This window comes from Chenopodium quinoa, unplaced genomic scaffold (assembly GCF_001683475.1).
Source record: "Chenopodium quinoa cultivar QQ74 unplaced genomic scaffold, ASM168347v1, whole genome shotgun sequence".
Classification (NCBI taxonomy): domain Eukaryota; kingdom Viridiplantae; phylum Streptophyta; class Magnoliopsida; order Caryophyllales; family Amaranthaceae; genus Chenopodium; species Chenopodium quinoa.
The window spans coordinates 6,719,082-6,735,329 of NW_018743920.1; the positions used below are offsets into that span (position 1 = coordinate 6,719,082).

The following is a 16,248-nucleotide window of genomic DNA, read 5'->3' on the forward strand; positions in this document are numbered from 1 at the left end:
GGCGACATCCGGCCTGGTAAGTGTAAGGTACTGTAGGCTGCCAACAGCAGCCCTGTAATCTTTAGGAGCTGCAAGTGGCGTGCCAGAGGATGCTGTAAGATGTTCCGTCAAAATCATTGGGGTGGAAGCCGGTTTAGAGTCGAGCATACCCATTTTTTCGAGCAAGTCAATGATGTAACGCCGTTGATTGAGGAAAAGACCTTGAGGCGAGGGCATGACCTCCACACCAAGGAAATAAGACAAGTCACCCAAGTCTTTTAAGGAAAACCTGTTGGAGAAATTCTGCAAAAAATTGTTAAGTGATGCTTGATCTGGAGATGTAACAATAATATCATCGACGTACACAATGAGATAAATGGGAGTGGTTGAATGATGTAGTATAAATAAGGAAACATCAGAGACACATTTTCGGAACCCAGCACCAATGAGATATGATGCCAATTCAGAATACCAAGCTCTCGGGGCCTGTTTGAGACCATATATAGCCTTCTTTAGCTTGCAAATATGAGACGGGTAGAGAGGATCAACAAATCCAGGAGGTTGCGTCATGAACACCTCCTCATGGAACGTTCCTTGTAAGAAGGCGTTGTTGATATCAAGTTGGCGAATGAACGAGCCTTGTGAAACAGCAAGACTGAGAAGAATGCGATGGTGGCGGGTTTGACAACCGGGCTAAAGGTCTCGGTGTAGTCAATCCCGGGTCGTTGTTGGAAACCCTTAGCAACAAGGCGTGCCTGGTAGCGTTCTATAGTACCATGTTTGGTATATTTAATCCGAAAAACCCACTTACATTTGATAATGTTAGTGGCAGCCGTAGGAGGTGTGAGGGACCAAGTGCCAAGGTGATGAAGTGAGGCAAGTTCCTCCTCCATAGCCTTTTTCCAGTTCGGGTCCTTTAGGGCAAGAGTGATGGTTCGTGGAATTTCTGGCTTGGATTGGCTTGTGGTGTGATGCACAAATTTCTTGTTTGGCTTGAAGATATTATTTTTAGACCGGGTGATGATGCCGGAAGGCTAGGATGTGGGGTTGGGTTCGGTGGGCGCAGGCTGAGAGGCAGCGTGGGGTAGTGCGGAAGTGAGGGGTGTCATGGGGGGAATGGGCGTGGAGTCATGGGAGGTAGGTGTAGGGGATGCTTGGGTAGAAGGTTGGGCGTTTGAGGTGGGCAGCAAGGGAGAGGACGAGGAAGTGGGCTGGGATGGAGGAGGGGGGGCAGTGTGTTGGAGGAGTGCGAAGGAGAGGAATCTGGGATTTCGATAACAGGCTTAAGAACTGGGTTTTGCAGGATGGGTAGTGCGACAGAACACCAAGCATCTGGGCTTGGGATGGGGGGCCGTGGCTCAGGAGAGGGTAGGTGAGGAGTTGGAAATTCATCTTCGACAAAACGAACATGGCGGGATGTATATATGTGTTTAGAAACAGGATCAAGGCAGTGATAAGCACTCTGTGTTTTGGAGTATCCAATAAAAATACAGGGCATTGACTTAGGTTGTAATTTGTGAGAGGTGTATGGTTTGAGCCATGGATAACATAAACAACCAAAACAGCGTAACTTTAGGTAGTTGGGGGGTTTGCCAAACAAACAGTGATACGGAGACTTCAGTGACAGAGTAGGTGTAGGGAGTCTGTTAATTAAGTATGATGTGGTAGAGAAGGCATAAGACCAATAGGAAAGAGGAAGCTTAGAGTGAGTGAGAAGAGAGAGGCCGGTCTCAACAATATGTCGATGCCGGCGCTCAGCAAAACTATTGTGCTCAGGTGTATGGGGGGGAGAGGTTAGATGGGATACACCATCAATCATTAAGAAAGAGGCTAAAGCCTCGTACTCCCCTCCATTGTCGGAGTAAAGTATTTTGATGGGTTTGTTGAAAAATTTCTCAACAAGGGCCTTATAGCGAATGGAGACTAGTTTAGTATTAGATTTGTTCTTAAGGGGATAAAACCAAATATATTTGGTGAAATGATCAATAAAGATAACATAATACTTGAAGTCATCGATAGAATAGACCGGTGAGGTCCATAAATCTGTATAAATAATATCAAGAGGTGCGTGAGACACTAATGTTGATGTAGCAAAAGATAATTTATGACTTTTATTGCATTGACAAGCATTACAATTAAAGTTTAAAGAACTTGAAACATGAAGCTTAAAATCGGAAACAATATGCCTAAGAATTGATAGAGATGGATGGCCAAGCCTATGGTGCCAATTTATTGCAGGAGCCTTAGTAGTTGAGAAAGCTAGAAAATTTGAGGAAGAGGGCCATTCATAAATCCCGTGCTTAACTGGTCCCTTCAGAAGATGTTCCCCCGTGAGACGATCCTTCAAAAGGAAGAAATCAGATGAGAATTCAACCGTAAGATTATTTTCAGAACATAATTGAGAAATGGAAATAATATTACGAGACATGGATGGAGCACATAAAATATTTGACAGATTAATAGATTTAGAGTTAGAGACAGGGAAAGACAAGGAACCAGTGTGAGTAATAGGGACACCTAGACCATTACCTATGACGATTTCTTCAGTGCCATCATACGGATGGTGAAGGGATAGGGTGGAGAGGTCGTGGGTAACATGATGGGAGGCTCCTGTGTCTAAGAGCCAAGAAGGGTTGGACGGTGGTGGAGATGCGGTGGCGACATGTGCCTGAGGAGAGGGTCCACGAGATTGAGGTGGGAGAGTGGGCTTGGCTGTTGGAAAACGCTGATTAAAGGATGGGCAACGATACAAGGAGTGACCATAGGCATGGCACCACTGACACCTTCCTTTGTAGCCAGTGGCAGGGGGTTTGTCGTTGCTAGGGGGTTTCTTGTGTTGTGATGGAGAGTGATAAGAATATGAGGGCTTGCGGTTAGATTCGGTGGAGGAGGAAGGAGGTGCGTAGCTACGGGTGGATGTAGTGTGAGCTGTGGCAGGGAGAGGGGAGGGGGTGGGAGCATTACGAAGACTAACCTCCTTGATGAGAAGTTTCTCATGGAGTTCGTCGAAGGATATGAGGGTGTCATGATTGTTGGTGGCATCAATGACAAACTGGTAAGCAGAATCTTGGATACCCTCAAGGACTCGCTCAATTAGGTCATCTGGTTTACATGGGTCACCTAAGACAGCTAGTTGGTCAGCACAGATACGGATATCATTCATGTATTCGGTGATACTCTGTGTGCCTTTTGTGATGGATTTGAGGTTGGTTTTGAGGAGCTTGGCATAACCCCGGGTATGACGAGAAAAAGTGTGAGCAAGGATGTCCCATGCTTCTTTGGTGGTGGTAGCACGAGAGACCAAGGGTGAGATGTTGGGTTCAAGGGTACCAAGAAAAGCACCAAAGAGGAGATTGTCTTGGCGCACCCATGTGGTGTAAGCCGGGTTTGGGGAAGTAGTGTCTTGGGTAGTAATAGTGGGCGGCGGAGCAGGCAGCGAGCCGTCTAGGAAGTGGAAGAGGCCGTGACCAACAAGGATAGACTCGAGTTGGAGTTTCCAAGAGAGGTAGTTAAGGTTGGTGAGCTTAATCACATTAGTAAGGTTGACAATGATGAGAGGGTGTGATGGTTGTGCATCATTGGGGATGATGGAGTTGGAGTTGGAGGCCATGAGGGACGTAATGATCGGAAAAAAAAAAATCAGGTGGTTTGATCAACTAGGCTCTGATACCATGTAGGATGAATATAATTAATTGAATTGATTAAAACAGAGTGTACAACCTAGATTTATACAAACTAAGAGCTATGCAAAGATTACAAAAGATAATAACAATATGCACAAAACAAGGAAGCTATGATAAAGCTAAATGATAACTAAATATCTTTACAGAATATGAGAATAAGATAACTCTAGCTAGATGATTATCTTGTATCTCTATCAAAAAAGTGTATGGATTACTATGTAAAAAAGCTGATGAAGATATGGGAAACATTGATGTTTTTAACATCTATGATCCTTTATGCAGCATAACTAATATGTCGAAGCTGCATGATTCGGTATGTTATCGAAGAAAACACACCCTAAAGTGAATTATTATAGATAGGTTATACCTTAATTAGTCATTAAAATTAATTAAATTATATGTATATGCAGGTTGAAAACTTTGATCCCTACTCTTTTTATTATGTGGACATGTACGTAAACAACAAAAAAGTGAGGAAAACTCTTCATACCAAGAATAATCCAAAAACATGGTCTCCATGCACGTACGTATACGTTTGGTTTACTCATAAATTTTCCATTTTAAATTTTCATTGTATAAGAATATGTCATGTACGTAAAGGCAATGTTACTAAATCATCTATATTAATTAATTTCTTAATATAATGTCAAATTTTAGCCTTATGATTGACTAGCATGATGCACTGTTGACGATTTTACCTCTAATTAAGGAGTTGATTAGTGATAACATCACAATCTGGATGTACAGGTTATATATTGAATTAACTGTTTTATTAGATTTAATATGGATTATAAAAGGATTAATATTGTACTATGCTAATTAAATTTTGACAAAAAAAAAAAAAGTGACAACTTTCAACGGAGATTTAGATGAACGAGTACTCGTGACAGTGACTCGATATGCCATAAACGCCCTCAACCTCCCCATTAAGACTGGTTGGCGCCCGTGAAAATCCGGTAACAATGAGGTATGAATATTCATTTTTATTCAAATTATTTTCTGGTTGATAGTGTTACATTAGTAGCTGGTACAATTGGTGAAATAATTTAATTATCAACATTATTAATTTATTTGCAGGTTGAAGGGTATTTGGTGGGGTATGATGGACTGGTATTCATCATTGGGCGGATGTTACTTAGGGCTCAATGGGGCTTGGCCCTAAAAGATTATGGGAAAAAATGTACACTAGTAGAGTAGCAGGTAAAGGCCCAATAAAATAAACTGATTGTTTCTTATTTTCCTAGGAAGACTAAATACAGAGTATGTATAAATGTATAATAAGCGTACTACAGTAATCTACTACTATAACTACCCAAATCCCAATAAAGCTTTGACAACCCTTAAACCCTTCCCTCTCATTCTTTCCTTATCAAATCATCAATGATAAAGTATTTGCACCTTCAAAAACATCAGGTTTTGTTTTAATTCGTTTTACATTAAATCATTGATGTTATTGTTATGAACTACTCCATATTGTTTCAATTTATTTTTTTTATAATTTTTTCGGTTTTCATTTTTTTTTTTTTTTTTTTTTTTTTGCAATTAAATTTCTTTGATATTTTGATTAGTATGCTCCAAAGAAAATTTATAATTTTAGGAGACAAGAGAGGTTATCGTGGTTAATTAATTGCTCACTTAAAAGTATAGAGTACATTTTTGTCTTCGGTATCTTGTTCTTTATTTCTTCACTAATATCTATCAATTGACAACTTATTTTTAATTTTTTCAATGCTTAAATTGGTGAATTGTGTCTTTCAAAAAAAAAAAAATATGGTGAATTGTGATGTATTGATAATATGAGTAAATAAATTAAGTCACTAATGAATTAACAATTATGCTAGTAATTATTGGCCCCCGAAAGAAAAAGTTTCAAGATCCGCCACTATGTAAGAGAAGCAGGACATCAAGTACCAAGCTATCAACCCGAGAGAGCTTTAACCCTTTTCCCTTCATTTCTTCAAGAAATTTTGCCTCCTCATCCTAGTTAATTCATAATAGATTATGTGTAATTATTATAAATAAAATATTTAGGAATTGTATGATTTGTACCAACCTTTTTTTAAGGGAAAAAAGGTTGATACAAACAATAATAATACGAACTACGAAGTAATAATAATAAAATATTTAGGAATTGTATGATTTGTATCAACCTAAAGCTTAAAGTTCTGCTTATTAATAATACGGACTACGAAGTAATAATAATAAAGTGGGCTTTTTTTTTTTTTTTTTTTTTTTTTTTTTTTAACGAGACAAGATACGTAGAAAAAGAAACTTTGATCTCAAATGTCAAGTACACCTAGTAATGCTTCTTATACAAACAATTTTTACTCGTTAATGTTCCGAAATAATACACAAAATTTCATAGTAGCAAAAATAAATAAATTAAAGATTCAGAACTTTTCTGGAGAAATGCTCTCTTGCTCCACCATGATCATGATGATGATGGTCGTGATCGTGAAAAATGAGAGTTAAAACTCCTACCAAACACAAAACTGAACCAACAAGAATCTTGTCATACCGCTCCACCCAGTGAAACTTCAGCTGACTTGCACCATAGTATGAGAGAGCTACCAAAGAGGTCATCACAGTGATAGTGCTGCAAAAACAACGTCAGCAAATAAACAACATCATACACAACTGTAGTCCAAATACTTTCATTGATTTTTTTTTTATTTTTTATTTTAATGATAGTGCTGCAAAATGTACTTCAGGCAGTGGATAAATTGGATATAAAGACAGGGAATGGATTGTTTACTAAAAGGTTATTTCACGGAGCCACGGAATGTAAAACAAAGCAAATACAGTCATAATGAAAGGGACCAAGGCTAGATGCATGGACTAAGGCAGCTTAGGATGATGCTTAAATATAGTAAAGTTAACCTGAAGTGAGGGCAGCAGAACTGGCCTGAATTTTTGGAGTTCCAACATATTATTGACCCAAGACCAAATAAAATTCCCAGCATAATAGCTCATTTCAGCTAAACTGGTAACCAATACCAATTTTTATTATTTTTTTTTCTTTCACATTTGTAATTATGTAAGTTGTATTTTTAACCTGAAACTGATATGAACCTCATTGACAGTACTGACCAGTTTGACAGTCTCACGATGCCCTTAAAGATATTAACATAATCTGATTTCCAAGAATGTTAATGTATACAAATGCATAGTGAATTAGATATTAACATAATCTGATTCCCAAGAATGTTAATGTATACCAAAATAAAAACAGAACTCATTCTTTCCTTCCAGCACATTATTTGGATTGTTCGGTTAAGGAGACCTGTAAATTAATGAAAATCAAGCATTGTACCTGAATAACAGTACTATGATGGCTAGGACCATCATTGAGGATGAATTTCCAACAGCTAGAAACACTGGAAGTGTGGTTGCACAAGGTGACAGTGCAGGAACTAGGACAAGTCCAGCGACAGCCATTTTTTCCATGGGCTGATGATGAGAATGACTATGGCCGCCCTTTCCTAAAAGAAACAGCAAGATGTAACTTCCGCCAAGTACTACAAGTAGCAAAGAAGCAAGCTTATGCACAGTTTCTTCCCCCGCAATGGTATTGGCCATGGTTACAGCTGTTATGCCAAGAAGTGCAGTAGATATCACATGCAAACATGCTCCAAATACAGCTGCATGAAGAGAAGGTCAACTACAATGAGTGTTATCAAAGGCATGCAAAGTCTTCTGAAAACTTAAAAAGCCAGCTTAATATAGATGATACTTGATAGCATGATAGAAAAAATCAGACAAATTCACAAAAAAGGGTGCATCCACAATATACAGTACAAGTAATCTGCAGCTGTGCATTTCAGAAGATGCAATCGTCAGAATGTACAGGATTTACGGGTCTATGACTCTATGGACAAGCTAAATTGACACCCAGGCATGCAGAGAGATGCAAGCATGATTATGGATGCTCAAAGAGTCGTTCATCATCAAAGCAGAGCTAGCTCACTGTAATAGACTAACCTAAGGAAGGGTAATATTGGTAGTCTAGTATTATTAGTTTAGAGTCTTCAGCTTTAGTATAAATAGAGAGAGAGAGGAGAAAGGAGTAGGTAGGCAGAATTTTGACGTGAATCCTTGAGAGAGTTGTGGCCTGAAGTCACTATTTGGAGAGTTGTGACCTCAAGTCACTAATATGAGCTTTGTAGGCTAAACCTACTAACTTTTGTAAGAAATCATTAACCTGTTTAATAGAATTTCCAAGCTTTCCCCCTTAAATTTCCTCTAAATCAGTATACAAGTCAGATTTCCAGTCCATTACAATCGCATCAAACTTTCGAGTTCAAGTTTAAAGTTTAAGAGGCAGTAGATCTTTCATGATTTATACGGACTTACAAAGTATATAGATTGTCACACGATAGCTAGAAAACACGGTGTATAGACTGTATTGTCTGTATACGGGCATAGCACTGAGGCATTTTCAGTGAGGTGCACAGCATTTTTCCACATAATTTTTTTTCACTTATCATCAGGTGTGCATCGCTCCAATAAGGTGCACTGAGGATCACCTTTGAGAGGACATGACTTTATTTAGCTAAGCCCTTCTCCTGTACATGGGTGGCAGCCGTGGCACCCCCTTGGTGTACTATCTTTTTAAAATTTAATAAGCATTCTTCACTAAACCAATAAAAAAGGAATAATAAAATTGTTTTATTTACAGGTTCAAAAGCAGAGTAGAACAGTAATCTACTTGCAGACAAACAAATATACCAGCCAAACTAGGAACACTCTCTAAAGCAGGGTAACCAAGTAATCTAGAGAACACAATGGAGTTGAGTATACTAGAATACTAGAAGGTTGACGGAGAATCAGAGAATTAGGTTGACTATAGCAATGCTTTGTCAATCATAAGTTTTAAGGCAACTAGTGCAAGGTCTCAGCTAATGTGGAATAATGATGACTAGAAGAGATTAGAGGACCTCAGTAAGCCATTATTGGAAATATGAAATTATGCAGGTAGCAAAGTTGTGGCCAACAAATTTCTTTTTTTTTTTTTTTTTTTTAGGTTTACATATTTGTAATTGTCTCAGCTATCAAATGGTTGTGTTAAAAATAGTTAGCAGCTTTGCAAATGGGGTCTTTTAATCCTGGGCTGACATGTCATGGTACTAGATAGACCTTTTGATGTGGGTTTCTGATTCCATCTTGACCATAGTTGTGCAGTCATAATGTTTCATGACTCAAGGAGAAAGAAATTAAGAAAATATTGGTGTATAGATGAATTTGATGTACAAAGAACATACATACTTTGACAAATTAAGAAGAGAAAAATTCTGATTGCCTTATGATTTATAAATAATGATTAAACATGTAGATGTCCTTCTTAAAGGTATATCATACAAGAGTGATGGTATATCACTAAAGATTTATAGCTAAAAGCAAGACAGGGCAGATTTTTTCTTATTTAATGGTGAAAACAAATTAAGAAGGGAAAAATTCTGGTTGCCTTATGAATTATAAATAATGATTAAACATGTAGATGTCCTCCTTTTAGGTATATCATACAAGAGTGATGGTAGGTAAAAAAATCATCAACCAACTCTAAAGTAACTCATCCTACTCGTATTATAACCAAGTAAAGACTCTAGTTAGTCTAGTATTAGTCAGCCTTTTTTGAAGCTCCATCACTCTGAATAAGCATATAAGGTCATGCCAAAGATACAGACTCTCATGCAGCTAAAGGATTCAGCAAATTTGAATACGTAGTTCCCCTTCTTCCTTCTCAGTGACATCTCTCAGTCTATGGATTAGTAAAAGTTGTGTTGGACCATCACTTATCAAGTTATCAATCACTGTAAGGATTGCCTCTGGATAACTATTCTCACCCTAAAAATAATATCATTTCAAGAAAACCACTTGCTCCAAAAAGTAACAGAATAGAACAATATACACCATTCCCCCTAAAAACAATAATATTGATAAAGAGCAAAACTATATCTGCAAATCTATATTTGAACCCCATATAAACACTAGCATCCATTCTCAACTTAAACCTACTAACAATTTCAAATTCTTTCACACTTAAAATTCCCTTAAGTACCAACAATCCACAGTCTCTCTTCTTTGAGACATGAGGGTCAACTTCTTTATACTAGAACAGCTCTTCTTTTGCCAGTTCCAATGCTCAGGAATTACTATGGACCTTCAATCCAAAATCTTTCACGTTTCAGAATCATTTAAAAAATAAATAAATAAATAACTTTTGCTATGCACCATCATAAAAATTGACAACATTTTCCATCTGGTAAATAGAGCTGAAAAAACAAATATTAAGACGATCATCTTGCCTAAGGAGAAAAAGTCCACAACCAAATCTAATCAATCACTTTATTAGAAATTTATTATCTCACAAATGTTGGACTTCAATGTGGATTTCTGAGAATTATTGAACATTTTAGATCACTCACATTAGGAATAATGACCATCAAAACCCCTCAATACAACTTCTTCCATAGTCCATGGCTCCATACCCACTCCATAACAAATTTTAACAATGAACCACTAGTCCACTACACTATCGAGGATACCTTTACCTACCGAAGAAGCCTCAAGAAACAACCATTGATTTCATCTAATGCCGAAAATCATCCACTAGAAAATGGAAGTCTCTATATATTTCTTCCCACCACCTATACTTATCTAAGCTTGGAACTCAATATACCCTTCATTATGTGTAAATGCTAACCACCTATTTCGAACTTTATAATTCCAAATCCTAGAAGAACTAAATCACATGATTAAAAACAAGCAATTTACAAAGAATTATACAAACAATACATAGATTATACATAAGTTGACAATATTTAATACCATAAATGACAAGTAATAGATCCACATAAATTAAGCAAATTAATACAAAAATTAGATCAAACCCACTAGATTTACCAGCACATTTTAAAGATTGATTTAGCAAGAAATAAAGAAACCCAATTACCAAAAATTACAGATTAATTGGAATATGATGAAAAAAAAGAACTTACTGACTAAAAGGGTGCGAGAAAGAGTCCATTTTTGGGCGCGACCAACGATGGAAAAGGGCAACCAATGAGTAGGAATGAAGGAATGAAGAAGGGAAACTGTTGCGATCCCTCCGATTGTTGACAAATCTTCAGGTCCTATGCTTTCAAATTTCATTTTGAAGATCACCCCACAAAATTTCTTGCCCTAATTTTACAAGTTTCAAACTTTAACAATTCCCAGATTTTCTCTCTTTTAGTGTTGCTCACTGTATCGACATTGAATTTTGATTGAGTGTACTAAGCTTTCATTTCCTGGGTTTTGATTTCTGGGTTGTTGGCTTCTAATCGAAGCAAATTTACGAGTAGACGAATTAACCTTTTTAGCAATATACCCTACAAAATTAAATACTGAATTTTACAAGATAAACCCAAAAATCTAGACATGTACAGTAGTTTAACAAAATTAACCATACAAAATTACTTCCTAGTTACTACCCCTTCCGTCCCTTAATTTTTACTCCTAGACGTAAGCCCGGTTCATCATACCTTTAAATAAATTAAATTTAATAAAAATAATCTCAATTCAATAAAAAAAAAGTTCAGTTTAACAAAATTAATTTCAGCTCAACAACAATAATTTCAGCTATTTTTTCGTTGGAAAAAAAAATGATAGAGAAAAGTGGTGGGTTAATGGGATTATTGTGAGAGAAAAGGTGTAGTCTCATGTGTTCAAAATAGAGCAAAATTAAAAGGACGGATTAAAAAAGAAATTGAGGCAAAAAATTATAAACTCATGGAGTATTTGACAACTTTTTTTTTACGGACTATGGCTTGTCTTGTGTAGTTTTTTTTTTTTTTTTTTTTGACAGACATTTGTGGACTACTTGTGGTGGGTGTGGCCATTTTGTTACAAGTAGCATAACTTAACTACAAGTGTTAATCCTAATCCATTCAACTTTCTTTTTTCTTTTTTTTTTTAATTTTTTTTTATCATAATTTATTCCAATTACTATGAAGTAGTTGAGATTTAATTTTGTTATTGGACAACCAAATAATCAAACAATATAAATATATATATATATATATATATATATATATATATATATATATATTTGTTGTCGTAGAAAGTCGTAAATGTAATGTTACAAACGGGATTCGATTCCATAATTTGGGTACCACCTTCAAGATTTTAATCAATAAAACTAGTTGACATCCACATCACCTCAATATAAAAATTAAAATAAAAATAGAAAAAACTCCATAAGATTATATAATTCATCTAGTATCATTACATGTGTAACCAATGCTCGGTTAGTCATATTCAAGGCCTAATGTACGATGATTAAATATGGGTTTAATGTGTTGCGATGATTAAAAATAAAAAAGAGCTTTAATGTAAGAAGTATCTGGTATACGCAATGCTTCTTAGTTATTTTTGTCAACTAAGCTATTAAAAGTACAGGTCAAGCAAAACTTAATCTAGTGGTAAAGTCTGCATCTTACAACCAAGAGGTTGTGGGATCAAACTCCATTAAAGACACTTTGGGGTAGAGAGTCCCTTACATTCTCCCCTACTTTCAAAGTGCCTAGCTCGTTAATTCGGGCCAGGAGGACTAGTAGACATGTAGGCTACATTGAACCATAATTTGTTCAATCAATTTTATAAGTGATTCGGATATAGGTCAAAAAAATTCAAGTCCGATCAATTTTGCAATTTGTTACACTTGCACGGCGTTCTAGAGAAGCAACTAAGATTTTGCTTGTTTGGGGAATTTGGCGCCAAAAGAAACCTTTTAGATACTCACCAAAATGAAGCGCTAAAATTAGGGTTCCTCCGTTTACATTTGATTTCCCCCAATTTGCAAAATTCTGCTCTCCTATTTCACTCTTCGTCATCAATTAGGGTTCTATTAGAGTAGAAATTGGGCGAAAAATGCCGGAATTAAGCTGGAAGCACCACACTCTAATTCAATCTCTACTCTCTCGCGGCCCTCTTAAGGCCGAAGAATTCAACAAAATTTTCGAGGGAGTAACTGGAAGAAACCCAGGTTTCATTTTTTCCCCCTTTAATATTTATTTTTTTGATCTGAAATTAATGAGGTGTGAAATTAGTATTGTGAACCCTAATCTCTCTGTAATTGTAATTTGTAACCATTTTTTTTTTCAGGTTCTAATGACAAATTGTTTAACGATTATTTATTGAAGATTAATAAAGAGCTTTCCTTTGTTCAATTTGAGTTACGAGCGTGTAGAAATCAGTATGATGGTACAGTTTATTATGGCGTCGTCAACAACACTGAAGACGAACAATCAAAGCTAGGGTCTAAGTACTCAGTTCCTCAAATTGCCTTTTATAAGGGCATTGTAAGCTTCATTTCCCTGTGAATTTCAGTATTATTTTCTTCAATTTATATGATTACCGTTCTTTGCCAATGTTTTGGTATTTGGGAGATTAATTGAATAATTAAATTGCTTTAATTACGAGTTTATTCGTCGTGTTGTTGTCCACAAATTGATCAAGGTAGGGTGGAGCGGGTATAGATGTTGTCAAAGGTTATGCTTAAGTTTAAAGAAATCGTTAGTTGTATCTATTTTAATTGACAAAATATAAAGCACTGTTTTATATGTGACCTAAGTAGTTTAGTGAATAGATCAATGAATGGACAAATGTGTGAATTATTTTTAAAATGAATGTAGTGTTGCACAATTTTTGTCAAAGCAAAATGTCAAAAAGTGTGAGTTTTACTTAGTACTTCTTCCGTTCCAATAATATTGCAACAAGGATGAAATTACGCATCCCAAAACATATTTTATATGTTAGATATCTATAATTTTATAGGAGTAAAAATTATAAAAAGTTGATATTATGAAAATATTTTAAGAGACGAATCTAACAAGATCCCACATAACTAGATTTTGCCTAACGTATAAATCATATTATATGGTCAAAAAAGAGTGATGAATAGTGCAAAAGTCCTATTGTTGCATTATTATTGGAACGGAGGAAGTATGTATTTGGAAGTGGATGGGGTAGTATGCTTGTGTGAATTTCATGTTATAATGTATTTTTTTCATGGTAGATTGAATGAGGAATGTATGGGTTTAAGCGGGAAATTTGCTGATATTTGGGATAGGCTGCTCCGTGTAGTGTGTAAGACATAATTTGGATGGTTTGGTTTTGAAATTGGCTGTTCAGTGCAAGATAAAACCTGCATTGTTTGCTTGTTGTGAAATGTATGGTGGAAACTGAGTAATTACTCCTAAACTTTATGTTGAATTGCTGAGATCTGCTTTCATTTTCAAATGGCAGATAGAAGCAATTGCACAAGATGCTGCAGGCCAAGGTTGCATCACTAATATCGATGCCCTCCATATAAGATTGGACAGTCAGGTTTTTAAACTTCTCTGTGTGGATAACAGTTTTCAAATTTTGGAAAACTAATCAGGCGATTATTGTAGGAACTTCTTGTTATTTAATGATATAATCATAACACGTGTATTCAATATGTTCTTCCTTTCATTTATGATGGTCCCTTTACCCCCCCCCCCCTCCCCCCTTCTCCCTCGTTAGATCTGAGTGGGGTCTCAGGGTCTAGGGGGATAATATCAGGAAAGAGATGGGGACGGGTGAATGGAGGGTGAGTTCTGGAATCAAGGATTGCTAAACGCAGATGTTTGTGTCAACTGCACAATCTGCTATATACCTGTGATCATTGGCCTTAAAAATAAGAGTAGTCCTAATTAACTAGATTTAATTTGCTATGGGGAGAGGGATGGGGGTCAATTTGCTATACTTCCATACTTGTTAAATTAATAACCTTTTGCTAGTGTTCCATATATTTCCAGTCATATGTTCTTGCTTCTATCTTTACTCTGTAGCTCTCCTCTTTCTTAGTCAACTGGATAGATTTTATCATGGCATCTTTCTTATTCTAGTCCCACTCTTAGGCAACTTAATTCTGGTGGCTGACAATTGTTGTGGCTAAGTGACAGATCCCTGGTGGCTCACAACCACAGTCAGAATCACAACTCCAGGATGTGCCTCCTGCTCTGAGGAATTTTTCAATGTCCCAAAAAGAAAAGGCTCTTGAAGAGCTTGTTCATGATGGATGGCTCTCCAATGTAGATGGTAATATTGGACTTGGTATTAGATCATTCCTTGATCTCCGAAGTTGGTTCCGCTTAAATGAGATTCCTTCATGTGAGGTTTGCAATGAGGCTGGGGTGAAGGTGGGTTATTTCTCTACGTTGAGTTTTTATTTATGTTATTTTTTACGTCTTTATTTTGTTTTACAGGGAAGTGAGTTTTCTAACTTTTAAACTCGTTCAAAATAAGTTAATAAACAACTCTTTCTATAAAGTGATTATATATGTTCATGAGATGATGTGTGCTGTTTTAATGCATTAGCTGTATTAAACCTCTGCTACTAGTTACGGTTTCTCTAAATTAAGGTAAATCATGTAGTTCCCATGTAAATGCAAATGGGATTTTAGCATTCTTCAATTTTGGTTATGTAGATCACATCTGATCTTAGTCGTCAATTGCTTATGTCAGAACTGAAGTGCTTTGCATCGTTTTAATGGCTGCCATTCTTTTTGTCTTTGCTACTTCTCTAATCTAATATATGTAGGTGCAATTATTTTTTCTAATAGGCGGATTTGTGCCCAACTGAAGGCTGTCCCATCCGAATCCATAAGTACTGCCTCCTTAAGAAGTTTTCTCAAAGAACGGTAACACATCAGTTTTCAGGATGTTTTTTTTTTTCCTCTCTTTTTTTTTTGGCAATCAGTCTATTCTTGTTAAATAAGCAACTCGTATTTATCATTTTCAGGCTGAAAAGGTTTGTCCTGGCTGTCATAATCCTTGGCCATATACAGTTACCAAAGCAGAAATGGTAGACAATGAGGATGAACCAAGCGAGCCAACAGAAACCCAACCTTCAAATGGACCTTCTCAGAGAAAGAGGAGAAAGAACTCCCAGTCTCAGACACAGGAATCAGATAATGTAGGATCTGGTTCCTCTCGGACAACTAAATTGAGAAGATCTTCCCGCATTGGCTAACATTGCCGATGTCAACTGTTAGGCGCTTCAGTTCTTCAGGAGATTTGATGTTCTTAATGCATAGTTTTTTGTTGTAAATAGTTGTTTGGAGCTTCAGAGGATGTCATTGTCTAAATCAAAATTGTATTAGAAGGTAGGAAACTTAGCTGAAGATCGAACTTCAGGGATCAATGGCTTCCTCTTGGCAAGAAGTTGAGGTTTGTACCTTCCATCTAATATATGATGGTTGTGCACTTAGCTAACCTACCTACAACATTTTTCCTAAGGGTTTTCATCATTTTGTAAAGGAAAGTTTTGAGTTATCACATTGAAATGAGTATCACTTTCAAATTTGCAAAACTTGAATCCATTTACTGGCTTGTTTGGCATTGTTTTTTGTTTTCAGTTTTCTGATTTTTTTCAAAACCAAAAACTAAAAATAGGAAACAAGATAGTCAATTTTCAAAATTATCATGATTTAAATAAGTTTGACTAATCTTTAATTCATTGTATGATATATATAATATGATTTTGAAAAACAAAAGACCAAAAAATAGAAAACCACAG

General features: G+C 36.3%; 2 protein-coding genes across 2 annotated transcripts; one reads left to right on the forward strand and one right to left on the reverse strand.

Annotated features, from left to right (window-relative positions):
* Positions 1–5,919: 5,919 nt before the first annotated feature.
* On the reverse strand, positions 5,920–11,031 carry LOC110688231. The gene is made up of 3 exons (XM_021864950.1): positions 10,661–11,031; positions 6,976–7,303; positions 5,920–6,258 (listed from the first exon to the last, which is right to left on the reverse strand). The coding sequence occupies exons 1-3, from the start codon at positions 10,812–10,814 to the stop codon at positions 6,045–6,047; spliced, it is 696 nt and encodes a 231-aa protein (XP_021720642.1). The 5' UTR covers positions 10,815–11,031; the 3' UTR covers positions 5,920–6,044.
* A 1,298-nt stretch (positions 11,032–12,329) lies between these two features.
* Positions 12,330–16,031, forward strand: LOC110688232 (non-structural maintenance of chromosomes element 1 homolog). Its single transcript, XM_021864951.1, has 6 exons — positions 12,330–12,687; positions 12,807–13,003; positions 13,950–14,030; positions 14,633–14,869; positions 15,293–15,370; positions 15,472–16,031. The coding sequence occupies exons 1-6, from the start codon at positions 12,573–12,575 to the stop codon at positions 15,700–15,702; spliced, it is 939 nt and encodes a 312-aa protein (XP_021720643.1). The 5' UTR covers positions 12,330–12,572; the 3' UTR covers positions 15,703–16,031.
* The last annotated feature ends 217 nt before the right edge of the window (positions 16,032–16,248 follow it).